This window comes from Anas acuta, chromosome 3 (genome assembly GCF_963932015.1).
Source record: "Anas acuta chromosome 3, bAnaAcu1.1, whole genome shotgun sequence".
In the NCBI taxonomy this organism is placed as follows: Eukaryota; Metazoa; Chordata; class Aves; order Anseriformes; family Anatidae; genus Anas; species Anas acuta.
The window spans coordinates 64655173-64683168 of record NC_088981.1 but is presented as its reverse complement, the minus strand read 5'-3'; the positions used below and the strand labels follow the sequence as shown (position 1 = coordinate 64683168).

The following is a 27996-nucleotide window of genomic DNA, read 5'->3' as shown; positions in this document are numbered from 1 at the left end:
ACATAGAAGAACAAGCATTTTCATTTATCAATCCAAAAAATAGTTTAAAAAAATGTTTCTTCATGAATTCATACTGTGCTGTTAAGGAAGAGTCCTCACTTTTACTCAGATCTTCCAGATACCTGGGATCAGTGAATTCAGTACAGTTTTCTCTTAAGTCAAAACATAACCCAGAGCTGTTCCCATCACTTTTTTTTCTTTTTCTTTTTTTTTTTTTTTTTTTTCCATCAGAAATAGAGATATGTGATAATACACAAAAAAACTTTCTGAAAATGTGTTTTTGCTCATTTGTCTTTGAAAGTCCAGCGTGTTGGCAGCACATACAGGGCACAGAAATGAGAAGCAGTCACAATTACTTAATTAAAATATTCATGTTCATTTATGTGCAGTAGAGGACCTGAACTGCTGCCAGCATTTGGAAGGAGCTGTAGAGGAGGAGTTTTGACTTGGAGAAAGTAGATGGTTGTGGATTTGGGGAGACAGAGCTGCTGCTGCTGACTGTTCTAAGGAGAAATACGTTGTCCCCTGTTTGAGCAACTTGGGGATCAAAATCAGCTGGGATCCTGAAACTCCCAGCTTGATGCCATCCATTTGAAACTTCAGTTTGTACTGCCCCATCTATGCTCTTTATGGCACAGTTAAAATATTTTGCAAATAACATCCCATGTAATGGTGGCACGTTGTAGAAGAGACAAATCTTACAGCAAACACCACCTCACTGATGTATGAGGAGGTCAAATAGTGCAGGTGGCTGGGGAGCACTTGTACAGCAATGGAAAATAGTGTGGAAATACCCAGACTAACAATGAATGAAATCTAGGCCAAGGCCTACCTAATTATAACATTTTCCATGACAACTAACAAGCAGCTGACAGCTGCTGCAGGGTGCCTATTCTGTCTTGAGTAACGCTGAGTAAAGCTGAAGCTGAGAAACTAAAGAGAGGAATAACAGCTCAGCTGACCAAAACTACACTTGTAATTATTCCTTATACTTTATTCTGAAGGTTACTTGCAAATTTGGAAAAACTCTATTATGAAAAGACTGAAAATGCCAAATTCATCATCAGGGATCTAATTGGTAATATGAGCATGAGTAAATATATAAAGTACCTTGGTAGGCAGCTAGTAATACAACAGAAAAGTGGATATATATTGTATAAGGGGAGCCAGTGCTGACAAGCTTTAGGTCTTTATGCTAATGTTTTACTACTTTGCTCCTTGCCATACTACCTTTAAATACAGAGATTATTTATTTATATATTAACAAGTGTGTGAAGCTAGTTTACAGGATACAATGCTGAAAGGTAAAATAATAATAGGTATAAATGTATGTAACGGAGAAGGTCACGATAGGAGACCTGATAGGAGGGGAAAAGAGAATTTCCCTCACTTGCAAGCTCATTCTCATTTGCACATCCTCAATCCCAAGTAGAGTGTGTCCAAGCATTCTGTCCAGCAGTTAGGCAGTGAGATGTGTGTATCCAGTTAATATATTCAGAAGATCTTGCAGTGTCACAGGGAACAAGCACTGCCAGCCACCATGAGCCCAACATACCGTGTTTTTCCTAGTTTGGCAGCCATGCATTCTTTGTGTTCTTTGTGTCTTCTTGTACACTTCAAGAGTGGACAATGATTATGACCTTTTCCCTTTCCACACTATTTGATGTGTGGAATTTTATTCACTGTCCTTTGTTTCTTTATCTAGATTATTATTATTTTTTGAAGTCTCCAAACCTATATATATAAAGAATATTTTAAAACGATATATATATAAAATTATAAAAATATTAAAAATTTCAAAATATTAAATATATGTTTATATTTAATATTCTCACCATCATCTTTGTGGTCATGGCTTGAGTTTTGTTTTAGCCTGAATGTAGACTGACCTTTGTTTTTTTCTGCTCTGACTAACTTTAAATTATATGTATGCTTTGTGGCTTGCTGAACAATGTGCCTTCAACACATGTAGTTCTTGTATCCCTTCTTCTTCTGGTGTTCCTACTTCTAGACCTTCCTGTTCATACCTCACACATTAAAAATCCTAACTGTTTTGCTACAAACATCTATAAGTTCTGCTCTCAAAATCCTTTTGAGTTTTCTCAAGCTGCAGTAGATCTTCAAGACTCTTCATAGGGTTAATATTTCATTTGGGATAAGAAAGGCAGCTCTTCTGACTGCAGGTTGTCTGTGCAATATCTCATTGCAAGTCTGTCTCCAAGACTGAGGAGTAAAGGCCCTACCCCTGCCTAGGCTGCTGGGGTAGGAAGCCTCTCACAGGACCTGTGGAATATGAAAGTCCCAGTGCAGGACTTTTAAGATGAATTGAGTGGCTTGCTCACTTTCAGCTTTTGTAGGGGTGGTGGTTTTCTGGAAGTGGGACAAAGCCAGGTTCCTGGTGGAAACTCCCTCTTGCTCTGATAAACAGAGCAGAACTGTTGCAAATAACAGCCAGAGCAAAGAGTTTAAATGTTGCTGTCATCTAGCTGTCTGAATCTGAGGTTTTTGTTTCTGTGTTGTTGCCTTTTGAAGAGAGATAATGTCAACATTCTTTGTTTTCATTTTACCTTGCTCTCCTGCCTTCATTGTTTTTTCTTCCTTCTTTTCAGGTACTGCTGCAAGAAAAGAATCTTATCTTTAAGTGGCATTTCTGGTCAAAAGTGTTACTTTTCTTAAATACTTACAGATTACTTTAAAGCAAATGATTTCAAAGATTTTGAACCATGAGATTGCTTTTTTTCTGATACAAGACCACATAATAAGCATTTTTGACCTATCTTAAAAAAAAAAAAAAAAATCAAACAGGAATTTCTTTGAAAAAGAAAGAAAAAAGAAAAGGAGAAGGAAAAGGAAAGGGAAAAGAAAAAGGAAAAGAAAAAGGAAAAGAAAAGAAAAAGAAAAAGAAAAAGAAAAAGAAAAAGAAAAAGAAAAAGAAAAAGAAAAAGAAAAAGAAAAAGAAAAAGAAAAAGAAAAAGAAAAAGAAAAAGAAAGAGAAAAGGAAAAAGCAACATCTTTTTTTCTTGATCTCAGGAGGAACAGAGGCTAAACCGCAATGCATATCACATAGCTGAGGAGAGAGCTAAGCAAGACTTAAAAAGCCACGTGAGGGTTCCCAACATAAGTATGTTTTTCTCTTTGCAACAGCAGAAATCTTCACTCTGCATCCCTGACACAGCAAACCATTTCCATGTATTTTTAAGCATGTATTTAGTCTTACTGAGGATCACAGGCTCCAGTCAGGCTGTGTATCACAGACACCTAATTTAGTTCTTGTGAGTACTGCAGTTTCTGAGTGTGAGAGGAGAGAATCTGATCACTTGTAACAGCAGGGCTGCTAGATCTTTATTGATGCCAGAGGGAAGCAGCAATAAAACTCAGGTCAGAATGTCTGAACACTGAGTATCCCCAAGCTTTAGCTTGCACACTTCCCAAATCGATCAGAGACAAGGGACGGAGACTATTCATTCACAGCTCTATGCTAAGGATTAAATGATTTAAGAGGAGGAGGTGGAAGACAGAAACTCTTCAGACTTAACTCTTCTAGGAAGCTTACACAAATAGGGGTATCTTATATAATTTATGACAAATTATATAGCAGGTTTGGCAATGCGTAAGATTTCATGTAGATTTCTGAATATATTTAGAACAAAATATATCTTGGATCATATGATTAAATTATTCAGCTACAAATCTGGCAAATATGTAAACATGTTTGTTTAGCTGTAAATGGCACTGCCATCACTTCACTTTCATAAAGCCAAGCTTTTGTAGTTGCAATTTATAACCACTATGCTGAATGAGCATAGCTGCTTCTAATTTAAAAAGGTATCCTCCTACAGCATTTGAGAGAAAAAAAAAAAAGGTAGCATTAAGAAAATATGCTTCACCATTGTTGCCTAGTTTAAAAAAGTGAAAGAATAAAAAATCAGCATTAATAGCAGGATGCAACTGGAAAATGAAAATTAATTTACTTCAAATGACCTATATATTTAGTATGGAAATGTCTTTACAGCTACAGAGTTATCGGCATATAACATCCACTCAGCTTGTTATTTCAACCTGACAAGCACAGAAAAATTTTCAACTCAGTGTTTTATTACCGAAAATCACAGTGGTAGTAAATTAGAAACATGTATTTTAAAGCTGAAGTAAATACTGAGGGTCACATTCCATTACCATTATTTCTTCACTGAGAAATTATGTGAATTCAAAGAATTCATAAAGTGCTTCCAAGTGTGCTTGCTGTTCTTGCAGGGGGTGTCCTGGTGGCTATCCTGAGACTAAGCTTGCAGCCCAGGCAGCAGGGAAGCCTTGTGAAGCTGATGGACATCTTGGCCTAAGCAGGCCAGCTCAGTTTGTATGCCACCGGCTGTCTGCAGTGTCTGCAAGTGGGCTTGAGGCCAGAAGAAGGATATTCTGTTCCCACCAGGAACTCTTTCCTAAGATTCACTGAAATGTCAGGTATGGACAGATGAATTGCTTAATGTTGAGTGGGATGGACCAACTCTCACACATCAATCATTCCCCTGCCACTTGCTCTTGTTTATCCCAGAATGCTGTGGGTTGAGAGTGTGTTTGTGAGCAAGCTCCATGTAAACAGTGAAATATTGCACCTCAGTTACTTCTCTGTAAAACCGAAACCAGGACACTCAGGTAACTTATTTTATAGAAAGTAATCTTCAGTTTGCCTGAAAGTCAAGTCTGAATAGAAAGGATGACTGACTGATGATCCATAGCAAAAAAAAAAAAAAGTGAGTACTCCTTTTCTATTCAAGTACCTAACGTGTCAGTCATTAGACATACAGAACAGCAAAGAGGAACAAGGTTAGCTAATATTTATTGTAGATCTCTTCTATTAACATCTAGGTTACTTAGGCCCAGATTAGCCAGGCTACTTAAATCAGAAATAAATTAGATACCTACATGCCTAGGTGAATCTGGGCTTTGAGCCCTGCCAGTGTGAGCACAGGGCTTTTAATAATTTTGCTAAAACTGTCGAATATTAAAGAATAAGCTTATTTTAATATGAAAAAAAAAAAAAAAAGGAAAAAGAAAAAGGGCACTTAGACCCATATGCACTCCAAAATGTATTTTCAGCAGCAATGATAAGAATACAATGAATTATTGAGAACAGTTTTCTCCAAAGCATGTTAGTCATTTTAGCTAAAAGAAAGCAGTTTTGGTTTGTTCAATTTCTGAAAACCAGAAGACTGATAGAATAAAAACTGAAAATATTTTCTAGACACTGAATATCCACCTAGAAGAGCAATACAAATTTCTGAGATGAACAGGTATTTAGAGTCATCAAAATTGTGTGGAGGTGGTATACAAAGAGTACAGCTATAATGAAAGAACCAGTCAGTCTTGAGCAACCTTGTAGCTAATATTTAAAAATAACAACTTGTACTATTAATAGTATTCTGTCAATCAGTGCATTCAGTAATGCTGTAATGCTTCTATAAGCATTTCTAAATAAATTGCTATGATAGATTAGCACTTCAGTTGCTGTTGGGAACTGGCAAGTAGCATCATCTGGACATGGAAGAGTAATACTTGGAAGAAGAATAAGAACATCACTTTATTCACTCAGCTTTTTGAGAACAGAGGTGTGAGCTGCTTCGGTGATGCTGAGAGGTCTTTTATTATCAAGGTAATCGGTGTTACTTTAACAGTCGTTATAAATACACATAGAATCAGTTTTGGAATAAGACTTCAATGAAGGTTTTGTTTCATTTGTATTAGAACATGGACAAGTTTTCTAAGTAGCTAAAGATTTTATCCCTTTTACTAAGCATTTTCAAGATTATGACACTTCTGAGTGGCATCCTGAAAGATCATCTCTGTAAAAGTCTGTCCCTATGCAGGCACTCCCTACATGAAAAGCTGATCCTTTAGCTGTATCACCTAAGTAACATGGAATTAGAATAATCTTCTCCTCAGAAGGAAAACATCAGGCATAAAAATTAACTACTTAAACTAATAATAATAAAAAAGGATGCATGTGAAAGCAAAAGCAAAAGTATAAGTTTGCCAGGAATCCATCTATTCAGCAAGTTATAGTTAAAGAAATAGATGAATTACATGGTGTCTGGACTCCCTTTATATTTTGTCCTTTCACAACAAAATCCATAGTAAGTTGGCGTAATGTGCATCAACTTGGTTTGTATGATAATTGTTCCACTGATTCCATCATAAGCTCTTTGGAAACAAAAAAGAAAGAACTTAGCAAGTATTATTATATATATATTATTTTCCAGGAGAGCAATCCAACAGTGAAATATTTCTGCATCTTTAATAGTTATAGGCTACATTTGTTAGTTATAGGCTAATTTGTAAGACTATCTTTATCCCTAAACAGGGAGTTTTCATAACTAGAACCTATATCAGAAATATGTATTCCAAAGTGCCACAGATTTTAAGGCTGTTTTGAGATGTTTGTTCAATGTGAAGGTAAACTAAAAGAAAACATTGATTGGAGGCAAAACTCACTGAACTGTGACATCAGAGGCAGGAGCTCCTTGTCATGACTTCACAAACATCAAGCAATCATGAACCTAGAAAGTGTCTATTATGATTTATGAACTGTTCTGTTGCATGGAGAAAACAAAAAAATTCCCTATTATAAAGACATTACAAAACCTTTTGTGAGAGAATGCAACAAAACTTCCTATAAGCTTCCTATAAGCTTGATAGTTTTTCAGAAATACAAGGTAGTGGGAATGGTAAAGACCTTCTTCCATGTCATATTATTCTTAATTTAATTACATAAGAAAATTATATCAAAAACCTCACTTGTTTTCAGGCAAAGATGGTTTTCCTTCCATGAATATGCTTAAAAATTTCAATATTAGCCAACAGCTACTGAATATTCAAAAACACACTGCAACTACAGAGCTACTGAGTCTAAATGCAATAATGTCAGAAGAAAAAAAAAAAAAAGGAAAACAATTCAGTAAAGAACACCAATAAATAACAAATGAATAGAGACTAAAAAGCAATAGTCTTGTTCAGACTTAGTGAAAGGTATAGCTACTGAAGAATGCTAGAATTTTTCTGTCATTGTAAAAAATTAAATTTAGATGAAAACAGCAGCATTCCTGTGTGATTCTTACTAAGAGACAAAAAGAACAGCTATAACATTTCAACACAAACATCATTTTTCCTTTTAATTACAGGCTATGCTTGAGTTTCAAAATCAGCAACAAAAAGTTAAATGACTTATTAATATATATATATTTTTTTTCAGAAATAAACAATTATTCTAGAGCTAACATCAGCTGTTTCTGATTAACAGGGTTGGGTGACTCATTAAAACAAAATTGTTATTAACTTAAATACAAGAGAAGAGTTTTGGGTTCAACATTAATCTGATCCTATGATAAAACTAAGATCAACATTTTCAGTTGTGAAACCACTAATTTGACAGCAGAAAAAAAAAAAAAAAACAAAAAAAAACCAGAAAAAAAAAGAACAATTATTGTCTGATATAATAGAAACATAGAATTTCCGTTTGTTTTTAGTGAACTGTGAATTTTGTTTTATTTCTAGTACACCTTAGTTCAAGATTTATAATTCAGATTCTCCTTCTATTCTTCAAAATACTGGTGACACAATGAAGACAAATTGCATTTACAAATGCTTGCTTCTCATCTAAAAAAGTATGAAATGTGCTATTCAGTGGAAAAACCTGAGACCACTCACTGCAACAAAACATATGGATAAAGTCTCTGTTGTTTCAAAGATCCTGTTAATTATAATTCACAAAAGACCTAAAGAAAATAGCTCTTAATAAAAGGGTAAATATGAGAATAACATTTTCTAAAAGCCAATTTCCCAGCAGTGGCCAAGGAAAACTTCAAGTTTTCAGAAATGGACTTAATTCTGCAAGAAATAAACATTTCACTTTTTTTTTTTTTTTTTTTTTTTTTTCCCAATGGACACAGGTTTGGCAGAAATGGGTTCATAGTTGTTGAAATATTGTCATTGAATGCACAGTACAGTGTTACAGAAGAAATAATAATGTTTCAAAAAAGGTTTGCTCAGAGGCTTCAAGCAATTGGTAAAAGCTCTATTCAGTCACCCGTAGCAGCAAGACTACTTTTATTTTCAGATTTTGCAGTATAGAATTTGCTGAAAGTGAAAAAGATGCACACAAAATACATTTTTTTTTCCCCTCACCAGTTTTCCCTTTTATCTGGTGGGAGTACAAAGAAAGCAGTGTCTAAATTAGTTTTCTTTTCTGTTTTGCTCAATACAATTAGCTGCATAGCAATGACAGCATTATGAATTTAGCCCATGAAGCAGGGAGCTTAAAAACATCCAATAAAGGGAATGCTGCATCAGCTTTGATTTCCTTACATTAATCTCCAAGACTGTGATTCTACAACCCTTCTTCATACTGCAGAACACTATATTGGTTTCCAATGAGTTCTTTGGAAATGAACTCTAAAATAAAAGAGGATGATTGAATGACAGCAGTGTGTTAAAAACTAATATTTCTCATTTCTCTGCCTTTGACTTTTGGCAGACAGATTTGGAAACTGTTCACAAGTCTGAGCAGTTGATAAAAGTAGTGCTATTGTTTCAATAGGAATGTTTGCAAAGCAAGGTGGTCTTTGATGTGAATAAATAGAGTAGTGTATGAACTCCAAGTGAAGTGCTTTCACTTGTTTCCAAGTGCAGTGCTTTTCCACTTGTTTCTAAGATATGACTGGTACCTGTAATGTTCTTAAAGATTCAGAGTTAATATCTTACACTCTGTATATGTAAAAATTCAGACACTAACACAACAACCTAATATTTGCTCAGATAGAATTTAAGACCTTGAGGTTTCTGAACAGTCGCAGTGCCCTGTGCCTTCAGGGAAGGAACAGATGGTGAAGAAAGTTCTGCCCCCATATCTTCCACCCTCTCCCAATGGCAGTTCTTGTATGAAAGCAATGCAAAAGCTGAACCTCTCCATAAAAATTCCTAGACTCGGTAAATAAAACTGCTTCAGTCACTGGTTTTGTGCTGCAGCTGGACTGGCAAAAAGAGAGATACTACTTTGTGTCACGTCTCTATAAAAGACTGATTACTTGTCTTTTCTGCCCTTCACAACAAACAAACAAACAAACAAAAACACTTATGGCTTGAGTTAAGGTTAGAAAATGCATTTGGTGAAGTTGGAGATTTATAGTTTGTCAGTCCATGGATAACTTGAAAAAATATCTTTTTTTTTTTTTTTTTTTTTTTTTTTTTTTTAAAGGGCCTTTCAGGTGCTGCAAGAAAGGAGACATTAATATTTAAAAGGTCTACTTTATTTTACATAAGTCATACCTGCTAGCAGTTTTGTCACAAGAAACATTTTCATAAAGAACAGACTAAACACCAGCATTCTTCCAATTTAATTTTAAAAACAAAAAAAGTTACCCACCTTTTGACTTCAGAGTTTCCACAGATGCTGTAAAATACAAGAAAATATTCCAGGGAATAACTTTTGCAAATGTATAAAAGCCCTGTTAGAATAGATTTTATAGAATAGGACGGAATATCCTAACATATTCATCCCTTGGTCAATGTGCTACCTATTTCCACAGAGTAGGCTGAACTACTGTTGAACTACTGTTCATTCATTAGTTATTATGTGGAGGAAAACTGAAGCATACGTATGTTGCTTGTTTGGATAGTCTTATAGCAGATGACTAATAAACCTGTAGCTTAAAAGCGATGGAAAATAAGGTCAGGTGGTATAGATACGGTTTCACTAGCTTTGCTATTTTCAGGTAATAAGAGAAGGCGGAAAAACAGGTTGCAAAGTAAAACATTGGTGGAGTATATGCAACAGAAATCTCATTTTGTTAATCTCAGTTATCCTGGGAAGTTAAGAGCATTTTCTCTGAGTCTGTCGAAAACTCAAGGCATAACTTAGGAAAAAGAACCATGCTTGTATTGGTACAGGGGAAGATCCATTTTCAGAAGTATTGCTTGAACATGTGTCTTTCAGTTTCATTTGTTTATTATTCTTCATAATTGGATTGAAATGAATTAAGCTACCACATTTCTGTTTCTCATTATTGATACCCTCATTTTGAAGCATTGTGTCAGGTTTTTAGGCTGTAGAAGAGGAGGGATTTTTTTTTTTTTTTTTTTTTTTAGTATATTGGCTGTCTACTGTATTTTTTGCTCAGAATCTGTATCTAAGAAAATACAGTCATCAGATGAGTGAGTCATCAAGCTTGGCTGTAAAAGGAGTTTAAAATCTTTATGCTCTTCCAAATTTGGTTAAACTTGAGAAGTAGATTCCTGTCAGAAATAACAGCACCTAACTACAGGAATAAAATATGTGGGCATAGGTATTTGAAATAAAACCAAACCAAAACAACCTACTTCTTTCCTCCCTTCCAAATGCTCAAGTTCCTATTTTGTGTTTTGCTATCAGTTTACTGTGATCTCCAAGCAAGGCCCCTTCCTCCCTGAAAAGACAAACCTTTAAAAGCTGAAATAAAACAAACTCACCATCGTTCTCACGTACGTTTGATAAGATCACTGTTCCAGAAGGCAAAATAGCTGCATGGCTGCTCCACAGTCATTTGCTCAAGTAAATTTGATTAAACCAACAAATCTTTATCCCTGGCTTAACTTCTCTTCTCCCTTTACCTAATCCTGTCTTAACTTAAAATTAAAACAGATAAATGAGAAATTAGTGTTCTTTACAGGTCTTACCATGTACTTTTGATTCTTTCTTTGCTGTTTTGGCTGTAAAAGCAAGCAAACAAAACCCAAATATTTACTTACAACAGGGATTATTTTAAAACATTGGGACAGCTGAAAAATAAGATAAAAAAAGGATAATATTTACCAGTATCCACCATTTTTTCTTTCCTGTGTGTTTCTGAAAAGGAAAAAAAAATCAATCACACTTTCCTCTTTTTATAATGTCTTCTTTACTTGAGCTGGACAATCACTTTCATGTTAGAATCATAGAATCACAGAATATCCGAGTTGTAAGGAACCCTCATGGATCATTGAGTGCAACTCCTGGGTCCCCAGAGGACCACCCAGAAAGTCAGACCATGTGTCTGATTGTTGTCCAAACAGTTCTTGAACTCCAGCAGGTTCAGTGCCATGACCCCTTTCCTGGGGAGCCTGTTCCAGTGCCTGACTACCCTATCGGTGAAGAACCTTCTCCTGATACCCAGTCTGAAACTCCCCTGCTGCAACTTCAAGCCATTCCCTGAGGTCCTATCACTGGTCACCAGAGGGCAGAGCTCATGAGGAAGCTGCAGGCTGCCACGAGGCCTTCCCTCATTCTCCTCCAGGCTGAACAAACCAAGTGACTTCAGCTGCGCCTCATGTATCTTGCCCTCTAGACTGTTTACCCCATTTGTTGCCCTCTGGACTCTCTCTAACAGTTTATGTCTTATACTGCAGCACTCAAAACTACACACGGTACTGAAGGTGAGGATCCACCAGCACAGAGCAGCTGGCAATGCCGTGCCTGATGTACCCCAGGATATAGTTGGCCCTCCTGGCTACCAAGGCACACTGCTTGTTCATGTTCAGCTTGCTGTTGATCAAAATCCCCAAATGCCTTTCTGTAGGGCTGCTCTCCAGTGCCTCATCACCTAGTTTGTACGTATAACCAGGGTTGCCCCTTCCCAGGTGCAGAATCTGGCACTTGCTCTTGTTAAGCTTCATATCGTCAGTAGTTGCCCTGCTTTCCAAATTGTCCAGATTTCTTTGCAAGACCTCATCCACCCTCAAAGGAGTCAACAGCTCCACCCAATTTGATATCATCTATGAACTTCCTCAAAAAAATTTCAAAAACCTGTTACTAGTGGATTCTGGATGTGGCACATTGCTTTGGGGGGTTAGTTCAGGTGAGCCTTTCTCTACCTTCCTGCACATCAAAATAAAACCTTTATAGTTATCATAAGTCACTTTATCCCCAGTGATTTTCACAATGTGGAAACAGGATCAGGATAACTGTTAATATCAGACATCAAAGGATTTAACCCATATCATAAGATGCTAAAGGGAACTCTAGTAGTAATGCAGGTTAAAATATCTGCAGTTTTACTTCATGGCAGACTAAATGGAGGCCTGTGAACCAGCCGTATGTGTCTCTGCAGACATCTGTGACATGCTCCTTGCCTTTTGTCATAGAGACTGGAGACTAAGCAGAACATCTCATACAGCTGCTGCAGCTTTACAACCATGGTACATAAGGAGGGGGTACGGACTCTTTTACATGAATATGCAATGTGAAGGGAGCTGTGGCCAACAGAAGCTGATTACTAAAGGGTCTGGGACCTGAAACTGAAAAGCTTTGCCCACCTAGGCCCTGTACCCCTCTGGTAAACCATGACTGTGATTTACAAATTTTTGATAGGAATTTCTGTAAGAGCTCTTTTCATCTTGCCAGGATTTGTTTCAGAACATTTTTAGAGGAGTAGGCAGCCATCCAAAGGGAAGAGGAAAATATTGAACTTGTCTCTCAGAAACTCAACATCATCTACCAGGCATGGGCAATGTTCATAATATCAAAAATAATAGATCAGCTTTTGAAATCCAAAGATGATGTCTGCACACGCTTTTACACAGTATATGTAAAAACTCCAGTGTGTCAGTTTGATTTACACAGGGACATTACCTGCATTTAAGAACATTTAAGCTGACTGATAAAAAGATTAACAGCTGCTTGTATTAAATACATTCTTGCATAAAGGAGCATTTTTGCATGCTCATCACTTCCTTCTATAGGATGACTATATTTTCTCTATGTTTATTAAGAAAAATAGTTGTATAAATGCTCTAGTATAAAATTAAAGAATATTAGTACCTTAACAACTTGAAGTCTAGAATCAAGATATAAAGTTCCATATTCAAAGTGATTCTGCATGCTGTACCCTCACTAAAATCAAACCTGTCCTTAAATTTGATTTATTCTTGAACTGAATAAGCAAAAAGGGATATTTTTTCTCAGTAGAAAATGAAATATTTTGACCAATAACATATTAATATGAATAGTATCCAAATTCAATATTATTTTATAAGCAGTATTAATACAAAATGCTGTGCATATCTAAAAGAAATACTATGCAGATCTATGATAATAATTGATATTTGAAAATGCATAACCCAAAATATGAAAAAACTACAACTGCTAAGTTTTTAGACAAAGTTTGTCATTACTCCATACTCCTACTCCTAGTAAGTTGTATCAAGCAATGCATGTAGTTCTATCTGTAATGAAATATTAATTTCTTTTCTGTTTTAAAATCTATCCAAAGTGCCAATTTATATATATATATATATATTAAAGCAAAATGTAGCTTCTAAATAGTTTCGTTTTGAGCTCTGTAAAACAAAAAAAACAACAAAGGATTATCATTTTTACCATTTTACAAAAAATGTTGCGGGAATTTCATGACAATTGCATAAGCAATTTTTTCTGCACTTTAAAGCACAACAATTAGTTTTCTGAAATCAGGGACCCAACTTTAGCATAGTTATATAAAGAACATTTTAATGTGTTTATTACATAATGTATATAATATAGACTATTACTGATGATTTACAATCACATTGTATATATGACATGAGATTCAGTGGAGATGGTCAAGCAGCAGGTTGATGTGGTCCAAGCAATGAGCCAGAAATGTGATTCTTCCAGCAATAAGGATAAGTGGAGACATAGAGTGGGCTGGCTTTAAATAGTTTATTACCTGGATAGATCTTATATTTTTATGATGGCATCCTAGCTTGGGTGGCAATCCAAGCCCAGGAAACAGCAAAAAGTGTGAGGACAGAATTTTGGGACTCAGGGGGTTGTCTGACTCAAAGAGCTTAATCATAACAACAGCTGCAGCTTTGGTTTTGTGTAGCCCAAGTGCTCTTCAGAGTATCCAATTTCATTCAGATATTTTAGGACTCATCCTGTGAAATGAGAGTTTTGATTGGTTTCATGGGGTTTTCTGTTTTTCTTTTGCTCAGGACTGCTTCCTGGAAACTCAAGGAAATGTAATTATGGCTTTAGTGATTCTGAGGCAATTATTTTTCCCTCTCATTCTAAGATCTGTCAGCTCTCATGAGATCAGGGAACAGTATAACATTAAAAACATTCAGCAAGCATTTTTGCAAAGTATAATATTTTTTATTTATTTAGCTTTGTTTCCTGTTTTTTAAACTGTAAAAGTTAAGGATGTTCCACAGAGCTTCTTTTATATGAGTTTTGCTTCCAGAAGCAATTTGAAATAGCATCCTTTCAAAAAATTTAATAACTAATAGAACTTGACATCAAGCACTTCAGTGGAAATCTGAGATGATATGAAATTTCAGGTAATGCCTCCTATGGTATTTTAATAGAATGAACTGAAATCTTTCTTTCATTGCACGAGCCATAAACTACAGGACAGTTCAGGTCTAGATCTTTGTCTTTCCTTTTTGCCTCATATCACCATTGCTTGATTTAAATGTCTTTTTATTATTTATTTATTTGCTAACAAGTGGTTAGTATGACACATGAAAGGATATTGCCAACTGTAGGCACATTAAATATTTGCCATGACATTTGTTGTTCTTATCTATAAAGATGTGTGTGTGTGTGTGTGCATGTGTGAGAGAGGGAGAGAGAGAGAGACTTTACATGTTTTCATTCAGGAAAGTTCTTCTGTAACAAAATATATTCTTACCATGCATGGAATTAAGATTGGATTTACTTTGATATTTCACCATCAAATAAGCTCTGATGTTTTCAAGAAAAGGTTTTTCTGATTTATGAAAAATGGTGTATAACTTGCTCTTAAAACCATATAAATGTGTTTTTGGTGACACACTCCTAGATACTGCTGGAGCAGGTGGAAGAGAGAAGAGAACCTGAACTTGATTTTGCTCATCTTTTCTCCAAGCCACACTCTTCCCTGGAGTGCCAACAGTGCTGAAAAGCATGTATATTGGCATGTTTGCTGTGGTACACTTTAATCTTCAGTACGATGATGGACAGTCACAAACTGTGACCTTCTGCCATCTGTCAGGAGAGAACTATTGACATCCCATTCTGATCTGTATATCTGTGTGCACAGGTTTGTGTGTGTGTGTGTGTGCTTGCACTTGTGTTATGTTCTAATTCACATATATCCAAGAAGTGTTCAGAAAAATAAAAACTGAATTTGGAAATACACAAATTGGGAAAATATTTAAATAAATGGTATTTCAAATGGATTTGTTGTTCTGTGGTATATGCCACGTCAGATAAACAATACTGATTGCACTCAGTAGCCGCAGAAAAAGGCATTTTCTGTACTTTTAATTTTGCCACAATTATTTTGATGAATCTAGTTAAATACTGCTTTTGTTATGTTCTATGCAGTGTCTTGAATACTAAATCCTTAGAGAGTAGGAAGTTAGTCTTACAGTCTTGTAATCTTGGTTTTATAGGCTATGTGCCTGTCATTTTCCCTCTTAGACCTTTATAACGCTGGTTAATTAAAACCAACTGAGATAGGGTGCTAAAGCTCTGCAAGATAGTCTTTTGTTAAGAATATTGAGAACATAAGCAGAAAAGGTCTCTTTAGTCTCCTCTGTTGAAGGGAAAGATTGCAACATGAGCTGCGTCATGTTATTCGACCTGAGATAATCCACATGAGAAAGTTTTGTATCAAACCTGATTTTTCAAGTTGTTCCCCAGAAGTACTCATTTTCCTGCATTTGACTGCTGCTTCTCTGACTGGATCACTGCCAAATCCACTGCCACCATACATTTTGATTGATAAAGATAGTGAACTGAATGTATGACTGAAGCTCAGTGAGGAAGCTAGTATTAGGATAGACAAATTGACCAAAGTCCTTAAATATCAGCTGATTTGGTCAGTCTTCATCAAAAGCAGGTTAGATGCTTTCAAGATCCTTCGACATCACCATACAACAGTTTTGCTGTCAAAGTTGTCATGGAGAAGAGGCTCAGCTGGTTATACCTTGGTGTTTTAGGGAAAACCCCTCTATGTTTTAATAGTCAACAAACTGTGTTTTCCTAAAAAGGTATACAAACAAACAAAAAATCTTGAAGTTAGAATAAGACTAGTAGTATAGGATCCTCTGTGTTATGTGGATATGTTTGAATAAAGATGTCTAGAAACATTCATTCAAGTCTAGAGAACCTTTTCTTATTCATCAGCAAGGTAGATGGAAAAAAAAAAAAAAAAGAAAGAAAAAAAAAAAGAAGAAAAAAAAAAAGAAATGATCAAAATGCACTTGAGTACTGCCCCTAGGATTCTTAGGAGATGAGGTCATTGAGAGGGTTGATCATTCTCAGTTTTCAGATCCTTCTTTGAAATTGAGGAGGTCCTCCGATAGTCAGAAGAAAGCCTATCATTCTATTCTTTTAGAATATCCAGTTTATTAATCCAGAGAAAACAAACAAACCAAACCAACCAAACAAAAAAACCCAAGCAAACAAAAAACACACAAAAACCATTTTTATTCCACAAGGCTTCCGTACTGAAGCCTAAAGATGAAGATGACTCTCAGAAGGGAGACAGATAATTTACTGTATTGGAGTCTAAAATGCTCTGTTAGTTTCTGCAAAAGTTAGGATAATTAAGAGGAATCCACATCATAAGAAAGTGTGGAAAGAATTCAGATTTCCGATGTCTGTCTTGACAACCTGGCAAATCTCTCAGCTGAAGGAAAAACATTCCCCAAGGATGGAAATCACATGCGAAGAAATTGGTTGCTTAAATAAGCACATTTGAAGTGCACACTTATGTAAATATAGAATATATTTGATCACTCCTAGGAAAACATGCATCACTTTTGTCATGTGGCAAGGAAAAGGTGTGGGTCTTGTAGTTTCCCAGCAGAATTAGCATAACTAGTGCACAGTCTGGATGTATTCATAGACAACAGTGCCTAATTTCCCATTGGAATAAAACTCTTTCTGATTCACAATTCTTAAAAAGAAAATTAGGCTAATCCTACAATGCTGGCTGGGGAACTGCCTATGTTCAGAACTGGTGTATCACCCACAAATAGCACTCATTTTCTGAAATGCTCGTATGTTATGAACAGAGTCCCTGTGAAGAGATCAGTTCTTAATGCCCCTCAGTAGCACAACTTGATTTAGGAACAAATTAACTTCACTAGTCTCAGGAGTTCTGGCATGAGCATCCAGGCAAAAAAAAAAAAAATAACTTAAAAACATGATGTGAATCTTTAAGCACAGACATAGAGTTCGTGTCTGCCAAAGGTAAACCTTGGACTGTATTTCATTTAAATAGAGATCTGAGGGATACTTTGAACCTTTTGAGGACTAAGATGACTAAGCTGCTCAGGCATAAATATTTCCGGTCAATTCTCAATAATTAGGGGGACACTGTATTGGATTTAGAGAAATCATGTGTTGAACTACATCTGTTTGAACCAGGAGCACTTCTAGGGAGGCATCTCTATTGTTATTCTAGGTGGAACTGCTCAAAGTGGAACAACAGGCAACACAATGAAAGTAATTCAATTTTTCCCAACCTCCTCTCATTCTGAGGTTAAAAAAAAAAAAAAGAGTCAAATGACTTTGTAATTGATTTATGAGAAAAATATACCCAGGGAGGGTGGTCATAACTCATACTGCATCTTCCTGTGACAAGGGAATAAGGGAATTACTTCTGCTTCAAGCTCTGTAACCCACTGAAAATAAGAGAATATTTTAGAAGAGAAAGAAAACTTTGAAGGAAATTCTAGTTTAAGATTTTGCCTGTCATTAGGCAAGCAATATGTAGATTAGATTAGTTAATTCATTAACAAAACAAGTAGATTCTAAAAATTAATACATCAAAATCCTAAAAGAATACATGTAATTCAGAGTTAATGAATTCTGAACAGGCGCTGTAATGGTAGTGCCTGACTCAGAGCTGGGGATTGATGTCAACTGTCTCAAAAGAGAAGGGTAGAAGGAAGCAGTGAGCAAAAGCTTTGGTGTATTTGCTCTCAAAGTATGAGTCAAAGGTCATGCATGTGGTTAAATATTTTTGTAACTAGGACATGCAACTTCTTTAGAGGATATCTACAGAGATGGTGTCATATTGATGATCCTTGTGGGTCCCTTCCAACTCAGGATATTCTATGTAGGAGGACATCAACAGAAGGTGTTAGAAGTGTGTAGATCTGACAGTTGTTAAAATGCTGAGATCAGTCTAGCACACACATGAAATAAAATCAGCAACCACTATTTCTGAAATATGTAAATCTCCAAATTTGTGCATTCCAATCAGCTGTTAAACGAGAGAAAACTCATCAGATTGTGTCACTCTGCAGAATAAAGCGGTCCTGCAGATTGATAGTAGATTGCTTTGTACTTTCAATACTAGGTGGCAACTTTTTAATACAGAAACATTCAAGTCTGTAGTTGATTCAGACCTGTATGACATGAGAAAAATCATACCTAAGAAACATCACAGTGAAGTATGTTGTGTTTCTACTTTCTGTCTACCTGTATCACTAGAAATACAGCACTGTTACATTCAAGAATGTTGTAAATTGTATATGTAATACAATCACACATGGTACTGAAAACTTGAGTTCACATCACCTCTTTTGACTTCACTCCTGCTCCTTTGTAAATTAAGTGTCATTTTCATAATGGCCTCAACGGGCAAGGTGAGGCCAATTTATTCCCTACCTAGCAAAGCAAAGATGGTACCACTTCCCAAAGATAAACGTCTGAGAAGGTAATCATATGCAGTGTATGTGATAGTCTGGATTCAACACAGCTTTAGCATGTACGTAAATGCTTTGTTGACTCAGAAGAGATTGAAAGACATACTAGATGCTTTGAAATTGGGCCCGATTCTTGCTGAAAGAGCAATTAATCATGAAAAAGCTTCAGGGCTATTAAATCTTGCCAGCCACAGAACAAAATTCCTTAAAATGCCCTTTTCCATAAACAGTGGTCACTTAATCCTTTTACCTCTCAATTGTTTTTAAATGGCGTTTTATTTTGACTCTTTTAACTATTGTTAACTTTCGTGTATTAAAGAACCAACCCATTTCTTGTTTTGTAGTTAACTTGCTCCCCCTGCCTTGCTCTTAAAGTAATGCCATTTTAGTTTTAGCAGTACCTTGTAGCCTTGCAAAAACTAGACTGTAACATTTAATAATATCTGGTAATAGCCAAAGAAACAAGTTGTTTATTATTATTATTATTAATTATTATTATTAAAGTACACATGTATTCATGGTTAACTCTGGTGTGAACAGAAGTATAGGAAATTATTTAACAATATCTGATAATGAAATGCAGTATATTGTAAGGAATGTATAAATGCAACAGCCAGGCTATGAGACTGGGCATCTCATCATTCTAGCAAAACTAGCAAAAATATTCTGTATTCTAGATCAAGAAATTTTAAAAAACTAGAGGATAAAAACTGGATTTCAGATCAGAAAGCTTAGTGTAAGATAAGCTATTTCATGCTCCACTTAAATAAATCTTGTATATGAAGAATACAAAGTATTAAAGTGAAATCTTCTAACACTAGAATATTCTTCCTTTATTGCAGCATATGTCAAGAATTCATTTTTTCGTTCCCATTAAGAGTTGGATAATGATCCGGCTTACACGATCCAGTGGGCTATATAAGACCTTTTAGTCTGCAATAGCTTCTTAGGCTTGAGATGGGATGAAAATGTTAGTAGGCTAAAATGATTTACGTTATTTATCTACACCTACCTAATAGATTTCCATGGATATTGAAAAAATGTTGAGTGACGGACCACAATAGCAGCAAGGTATTAGCTGCTGGGGATAAAATGAATACCTGGCAGACCAGGAGAAGAGTCAGCTGCTAGGCTTCACTAATGACAGTGGAGACTCACTGGGACAAATAGGTGAGGACCAAACCCCAGCTTCTGCAGGTTACTGAGGACTGGAGAGATGATAATTTCTACCTAATGTGAAAAGATACCCAAGCCTGTAACCTTTAAAACCAGACAGAAACCAAATAACAGAGAGACAATATAATATTTAAATACCCCAAAAGTTAAGGTGGGGGAGAGGAAGAATTATGTTAACCTGGACCAAAAAGGAAACTCTTCTGGGATTTAAAAGGAATTTTATATATATATTTTTTCCTAACTCCTTCTTACCAGTGAAAAAAAAATCAGAGACATGATAAAATAATAATAATTCTAGTACAACTGACAAAGTAGGTTTGAGAGATTGGATGCAGCTGACATCTGAGCAATTAAAATAGACCTTTCATCTGTCATACTTATTTTTTTCTTTCTGAGTCCAAAATACATTCATCGATTTTCAGGGGAAATGGTGGTCAAAAAGAGTTTCTATTATGAACCCAAAGGGAGCAGTGAATGAAATTTACATTTTATTTTATTTTATTTTATTTTATTTTATTTTATTTTATTTTATTTATTTATTTTTAATGTGTGTGGAGAGGAAAATGGGAAAAATTAGGCATTAAAAATCAGGAATTAGACAATTAAGTGACACTACAAAATCTGTTAATTATACTATAAAATTAAATTAAAAATTGCAAGACCATTCCAGGGAAATTCTGAGCTGCAATTAGGATTTAATTTTTTACATTGTTGAAAAGAGTTGAGTGTGATTTTAAATCAAGCAAATCATGAGGGAAAAGTACTGTCACCAGTGCTTAGAGAATGCACACGAAGTTATGAGTAACCTTTGTTGGTTTCAGTGAAGGTACTCACAGATGAACTGATCACAGTCCTGACCCTATCTAAGGAAACACATGGGGCTTGGTGGCTTTGATGCTCTATGCCTGCTGGGGAACCCAAACATACCAAAAAGCTTCCTGCATGGACTGAGCCTGTTTCACACACTCCCTTCCCTCCTTGGCACTTTCCTGTACTTGCTTTCCTCCTGGTGCCAAAGCAGATCTATCAGGCTGCCATGCATCTATGAGCCACTGCTGACACCTGGACCACTCACCTGGCCATATGTTAGTGATAACTGCAGAGGAAGACACACAGCATAGTGTGGGAGCTCTTTCCACTTTCTCCAGAGAACCAAAACTCCCCACCAGTGGGATCTGGCAGGTGCTCAGCACTTACATGTCAGACTCTGAGAAGCTCGGTAGCCTCCTGGTCTTCAGAGATTGGCACAGTGCACATGGGATGGTCTAAGAAATCATGTGAAAGAAACCTGTGCCCTTCCTCAAAGGAGGAATGCTAGACAGGTGTTTTGTAAGGTGGGGTCACCCTCAGACTTGTCCTACCAGCACAGCTGGGGAAGTGAGAGGAGCAGGGTTTGGATGGGGATATCAAAAGACAGTAACTGGAGAAGGCTAGCATGATGAAAAATCTTCAACACCTCTTCAGCAGTCTTTCTCCCTTCAGAACTTGCATATACCTGTGAATCTATTACACTTCTCTTTAAAGACAAGTGCTTTGGTCTCCATCTTCAGACGAGCATCAGAGAGGAAATTTTTCCAGTTAGATAAAAGTTCATCTGAAAATATGCACTTTGAAAATCTGGTAACAGATATTCATTAAGGTTGGTTTCCTATGGCAGCCACCAATTTCCAGACTCAGAAGCTGTCATAGACTTCAATTGTCTACAGTAATTTTCTCTGCTTTCTCCATATAATCATATGGAGATAAAAATAGTTCATTATGTATTAGGCAGGGATTTCTTTACCAGTGACTTTAAGACCAAGAACATATGTGGTGTAAAAGCAGTGGAAGATGACCAGCTGTGCTCTCAGTCTGTTCAGTCTGTTAATACGAATAAACCTTCAGCGTTAGGCATTCTAGGGTATAGGTTGCGATGTAATAAGATATGTGGAAGAAAATGAAATATGAAATTGGATAATGTATTTAATTTACTGTACTAATAGGCAGCAGTCTAGCTATGTTGTTGCCAAACAAGCGTATTTAGTATTTCACTATGGTGAGTTATTCTGGGGGTAAATTAATTTTCAGAGAACTGTGCTATTTGATGAGGGGAAGCATAAAATAAAGTCAATAATCTACTGCTTTTTACCATTTTTAAGGCAAACTAGATATTTAGAAATGTGTTAGAACAGACAAACCCATTTTATTTTTCCATAAAAGCCATACCAGTTTTTCTTCTTTTCTTTATCTTAAATACATTACTGTTATCACCATTCTTGCCAACAAACAGACTCATTGGAATATTTTTCAAAAATGAACACAAATATTGGAGGCAAGCAGGTGGAATGAATTAATTAGGAGCATATGGTTCTAACATAATGATATCTGCAGTTTAGTGTCGGGACATCTAAGGGTCTAGCTATACAACACACTTTGGCAACAAAGATGCTTTAAGAAATTATCATGTACATGGGTATAAAAGTTTGTTAATTGTTAATCCAAATTTAGTAAAGTGATGCAGTCTAAACACCCTGCCACATACACACATTTCTAGGACATTTTTTAATTCCAGCCCACGGCAGTGATGTGGTTTACACTATTCTCCCAGTTGTGTTAGCACAACTGAACACAGTGTCAAACAAACACAGAAAGCAGACACTGGGAGCATCTGTGGGGAAATGGCACTTCTTAGGTCAGCTGCACAGTTAACTGCTGTATATTATGCCCTATGCTTACCTATATTGACTGCAATTCAAGGCTACAAGTCTCTCTGAGGTAGAGGCAATTTAAGATGTTACTGGCTGGCATTGACCCTTGGCCAGTTGCCAGTCTCCCCTGCTGAAGCAAGTTGTTATTCCCTTATTCAGTGGAAGTGATCTGTGAGGTAGATCACTGAAAAAGGTCTGAACCAGAGAAAGACAGCTAGAGAATAGTTGAAAAAAAAAAAATGGATGACACCACATATCCACATAAATTTATATAGCCACATGCAATGGAAGCAGCTGAAGGCTGGAGGCAAGAAACAGGGAGAGTGGGCTTTCCATGGGGACAGTGCCCATACAGCGCATATCTGTGATGCCAATACCAAAAACAGTTCAGCAACACAGAAATTGTTGTAACATTGACTGAACCTGTTGCAACATCAGCTGTCCTACTTTAGGTTAAAAGAATATCACAGTTTTATAGCTATCACATTTTCACTTATGAATCCTTTCTGGTTTTTAATAGTTAATTTTAAACCTGGTAAAACAATTAATGTTCTGAATATGTAGATTGTTATTCATTAGAATCAGTATCATTAAATTTAGCAGATTTACTTTGTGAATTTTTTAAAGATGATCGTGAAGCAGAATAGAAACTAAATCAATAAAAGGTGGTACTTTTTACAATCCATTTTGAATTTGATATGAATTTGTGCTATTACTTTGTTTAAAAATATTTGTCTGTCTTTTCAGTGCATATTTAAGCTCATTTTCTTAGAATTCCAGTTTTGTAAAACCTGTTGTGGGACCAGCACTCTGAAGAACCCGAATTCTCAGAGTGACCCAAAATGCCCCCTTACAACTGCTATGAGAGGACAAGAAGCAACGATAATTTTAGAGATTATCAAAATTCTGCAAAATTCAATTGTTCTTAGCAAATAATTGACATGCAGATCACAAACAAAGGCAAAAACAAAGCAAAACAACCAAAAAAAAATCACCACCATTGAACACCCTTCAAAGAGTGGCTTTTGTATAATCCAGCAGATGGTGCTATGATGCAATAAACTGGTTCAAGAATACAAGAAATACCCTGAAAGAAATACATTTTACTCCTTTACCTGGTATTACTGCTTTTTTGGTGGATGGATTAGCTGCAGGGTATTTTGCTGGCTCTGAAAAACAAACAAACAAAACAAAACAAATCAATTACTATAGTGTTATATCTTAAAAAACAGAAATATAAGGGAAGTCTTCCATTGAGGTAAATCAGCCTGTAGCAATTTTTTCACTGAAGAACCAGACAAAGAGATTATCCAAAGAGAAGGGAGCTGAGCTGCTTTCATTTAATTCAAACACATCAACAAAATGGCTAACCACAAGACTAGTATACATTTGCCATAAGAAACTGAATCCCTTATTTTTGCTTGTTCCACTTAGTTTTTCCATACCCACTGTCAAAGCAGAGTGAAGCAGGTATTGAGGGGTTTGGGCATGGCCTCCCCACATAGGCAGCAGCTATGGACTGGGAGCCTTCACCTTTGATCTTGCAGCTGTGAGAGTAAAAAGTCCTGAACCAGCCTATGGCAGCTGGTATCTATCATTTCTGCAGTGGCTTCTCTTGGGTTGTTACAGCTACTCAGAGTGGCATCCTTTCCCCCCAGTCTAAATCTCTCCATGATGAAAAAGTGAGAATTGGGCTACTTTTGGAAAGTACATCTGCACAGACATGGCTATACCAGGAATCTCTCTCCATTATGAGGAATGGGGGAACATGTGGGGAACAAATCCATGTTTGGTTCTGCACTTGGAAGAATAACTGCTTGGTTCTCCTTGCAGAGAAACAGGGCCTCTCTGGCTTCTTAGATGTAGCTTTTCTTTTCTTTTTTTTTTATGAAACGTCTGCATCATTCTCTCTTCATTGAGGTAGAACATTTCCTTGTGGAATGAGGTTCCAAATGAAGTGCATATGCATCACCTGATCAGACTTGGAGAAGAAGAAGCCCTGGGTAGAAGAACCTAACTAGCCTTCAGGATTTATTTACTCTTTACTAGTGTTTAGTTAATCCTTTTTATCTGTGGGAGCTGTTAATACAGGCTGTACTTAAACCAGGATAATCTAACAAATTTCCATAAGTTAAATACCAGTGACTTTCATAATGGATTTTTGTATCAGCTAGAAGGTCCTCTAACTTATAACTCATATTTCCATACTGTGAGACGAAATAATTAATCATTTTAATCACAACCTGAATTACAGAGTGACAAAAAAATGTTAGTTAATCCTTCACATCTGTCACTGTGTTATTACAAAGAAAAAGAATATGGCTATATCAGGAATGTAATTTCAAGTTCTTACCCTCCAGTCTTTTGAAAAGTTCATGAAAGATGCATCAGATTGTCTTGTGAAACATAATGAAAACAAAATATAGTTTTGCATGTGTAGGATTGTTTTGATTCCATCCATTTAAAAGTCTGTAGCAAATAATTATACCCTAACTTAGTTATTATCACAGCATTGTAATTGCTTGGGGTGCTCATCAGTCCTTCAAGAAGTATGTAGAAGACGTTGGAGAAGTATCCTTAGCATTGCTTTCCTGAGTGCCTGTTCCCGTAAAAGCAGTAGGATATCCAACACACATAGTTTACAAAGTGATGAGAATGATGAGATAGACTTCATACAGAACTGCAGGAATCCTGCATGAATTCCCTTCTGAGCTCTCAGACAGAGCTTGCTGGCCAACAAGACTATATTTTCATTTTCATAACATTTGTGAAACAAATTAGATGAAGATTCTTTTTTTTTTTTTTTTTTATGTTAGCATCCTTTTTAACTATTTTCATTTGAATGCTTCATTTTTGAGCAAATAAAATAATTCTGATTTAAAAAATATTTATTTTTATGAAAATGTTCTGTATACAATTTATGTAACTTTTCAATAACTCTGAAACAAATGTACTGAAGATATTAAACTTTTTAATTTTTTATTTTTTTTTTAAGTGTATGCTATTTAGTTAATTCTAGAATCATAGAAACATAGAATCACAGAATGGTTTGGGCTCAAGGGGACCTTAAAGATAATCTAATTCAACACCCTGCCAAGTGCAGGGACACGTCCCACTAGACCAGGTCACCCTTTAGCCCCATCCAGCCTGGCCTTAAACATTTCCAGGGATAGTGAATCCACATTTCCTCTGGGCGACCTGTGCCAGTGCCTCACTACCCTCATGGACACAATCTAAATCTCTCCCTTTTTTAGTTTAAAGCCTTGTCCTATTGCTACACTGCCTAACAAAGAGTCCCTACCCAGTTTTCCTGTACATCCCGTTTAGGTGCTGGAAGGCCACTACAAGGTTTCCCTGGAGCCTTTACTTCTCTAAGCTAAACAACCCCAAATCCTTCAACCTGTCTTCCTAGGAGGTATGCTCCAGCCCTTTGATCATCTTTGTGGCTCTCCTCTGGACTCATTACAATATGTCCATAGTTCATTATTCACAAACTATTTCAGTGCTAATGACTACATCTTTATGTGAATAAGTTTCAGTTGAAAATGTGGATGGCAGGGGATTCTTCTGCCATGCAGTCTGGGAAAGATCATATATGGTCCCTGGAGTCAGTGTATTCTTTAGTCATAAATTTGAATGAGATTGCAAAGCCCCATAGTTGTCTGAACATTTTTGCATATTGTACTTTAACAAGAGATCTGAGCAAATGAAATCTTTCCAGTGTAACTATGCCATACTATTATTACTATATTGAGGCATTGATGCTTACAATTACGGATTACAGTTGATGCTTACAATCGCAGAAGAAAAAGGTGTAACAATACTCTTAATACTCTTGTCAATAGCAAAGTGTTCTCAAAACTCCTAAAACTCCTTTTTTTTTTTTTTTTTTCCCCTGTGGAGGTTATTTATTCGTTATTTATTCAGAACAGCCCAGCTCCTACCTCTCTTCTGCCTCAGAAGTCTTCCTGTCTGCATATGTGGTAACTAGATAGGCAAGGCCATGCTTTTGCAATTTACAAAAATAAATCTGATGGTCCTCCGGCACATTGGACTTTGAGTTCATTTACCCAACTTGGTGCCACTGAGAGCACATTCAGCTGAGACCTCATTTGACATTTTCTTCCCTATGAAACCTTTGTTTTTGAAGACAGTGATAGAAAACAAGGAAGGCAAAACCGTCAGTCACAAAGAGGAGTGTAGAATTAGAAGTAGCATAAGAATGGATTTAGAGTGTAGGAGGCAGATGAAGTCTAAACATGTCATTTTTCAATTATAAATGGTGTAGCTACTTTATTCTTTGTGTTTTCAGCATTTCAGTAACTATTACTGTGGATTACTGAAACATGCTGTTTGAAACTATATGACATGTAAAAGAGATCATAACCTATTGCACAGTAACATCTTACTTTTGAGTTCTTTGGACACAGCAGCTTCTTTTTTATCTGTAAGGTAAAAAGAAAAAAAACGCATAAAAACACAGGTAGAAAGTATATAGGTAGACAGAGAACTGCAGTACGTACTTTATTGTTGCAAAGTGCATTTGAATGATGTGGTGAATCATTTATTTTCTGTTTCATGATGAAATTGCACCAATTTGCATGTACGTGTAAATGCAACAAAACATATATGAATGTGGACATTTATGTTTAATTTCAATATAGTTATCTGTCAGATTCAACATATGGTTGAGTTACCATGGCTTACATGTACTAGCTTAACCATGGTTGCTCACCATGTGTACATTCTCAGGTTGCAGAAATGTAAGGCAAGATGCCCTAGAAACCTAAGGATAAAGTCAAGCAATGAAAAACACTATTCAGTCTGGTCTCTTCAATTGTTGACAACCATACAATTGACACCTAGTTTGGACAGCTCCACACAACACCTACCCAAAACTCTAGCTGCCATATATTTCCTAAATGCCATAACAGATGGCATCTTTACATTTAAAGAGAAGAGAGAGAAAGAATCTGAGATATCTCTCCAGTCCAGCCTAGAGGAAAGATCCCTGCTACTTCAAAATTTTCCCAGTTAAAATTCAAGCTAATACATTTCTTTTATATTACATTACATGTAAAAAAGAGAACATGTATGACTGTTAACAAAACTGGGCAAACATGAAATAACTTATGAACCTGAAGTAACTCAGTCCTATGTATGGAACATATAAGAATAGGCAAAATCTTAAAAATCCCTGTTTTTAAAAAAGTTAAAATAAGTCAGCTATAGCAAAATGCAACGTGGCTAAACAGAGCTATTAAATGAGCTATTTGGTCCCATCTTCAGTGAAAGTGGCACTGCTGTTCTTTTGTAGAACTTTTTTTCTGATGGCTGAGAGGACATTTGGAATCTTCACCAAGTAGGTGCAAGTAGGCAGAAATATTCAATGATAACTCTCCACTATAGTGGTTGGTGCTATCCTACCTCAGGAATTTTATCT

The 27996-nt window shown here is 36.1% G+C and overlaps 1 protein-coding gene and 1 long non-coding RNA gene across 26 annotated transcripts in view; one reads left to right on the top strand and one right to left on the bottom strand.

Annotated features, from left to right (window-relative positions):
- TRDN (triadin) overlaps positions 1 to 27996 on the bottom strand; it is a 238733-nt gene that overhangs the window by 73333 nt on the left and 137404 nt on the right. For 17 of the 24 annotated variants that reach the window (XM_068677544.1, XM_068677564.1, XM_068677566.1 and 14 more), the window contains 6 exons: positions 26963 to 26998; positions 23669 to 23722; positions 10841 to 10873; positions 10705 to 10737; positions 9416 to 9442; positions 2568 to 2615 (listed from right to left, as the gene is read on the bottom strand). In XM_068677544.1, the coding sequence (XP_068533645.1) occupies positions 2568 to 2615; positions 9416 to 9442; positions 10705 to 10737; positions 10841 to 10873; positions 23669 to 23722; positions 26963 to 26998 (231 nt within the window). The remainder of the gene's footprint in view (positions 1 to 2567; positions 2616 to 9415; positions 9443 to 10704; positions 10738 to 10840; positions 10874 to 23668; positions 23723 to 26962; positions 26999 to 27996) is intronic. The other 7 variants (XM_068677551.1, XM_068677555.1, XM_068677557.1 and 4 more) reach the window with 5 other exon arrangements.
- The window catches only part of LOC137854296 (uncharacterized), a 29228-nt gene continuing 3853 nt past the window's right edge, over positions 2622 to 27996 (top strand). Inside the window, exons 1-2 of one of the 2 annotated variants that reach the window (XR_011095074.1) lie at positions 2998 to 4653; positions 5490 to 5650. This is a non-coding gene — a long non-coding RNA (uncharacterized lncRNA). Of the gene's footprint in view, positions 5651 to 27996 lie in introns of both variants that reach the window. The other variant, XR_011095073.1, reaches the window with a different exon arrangement.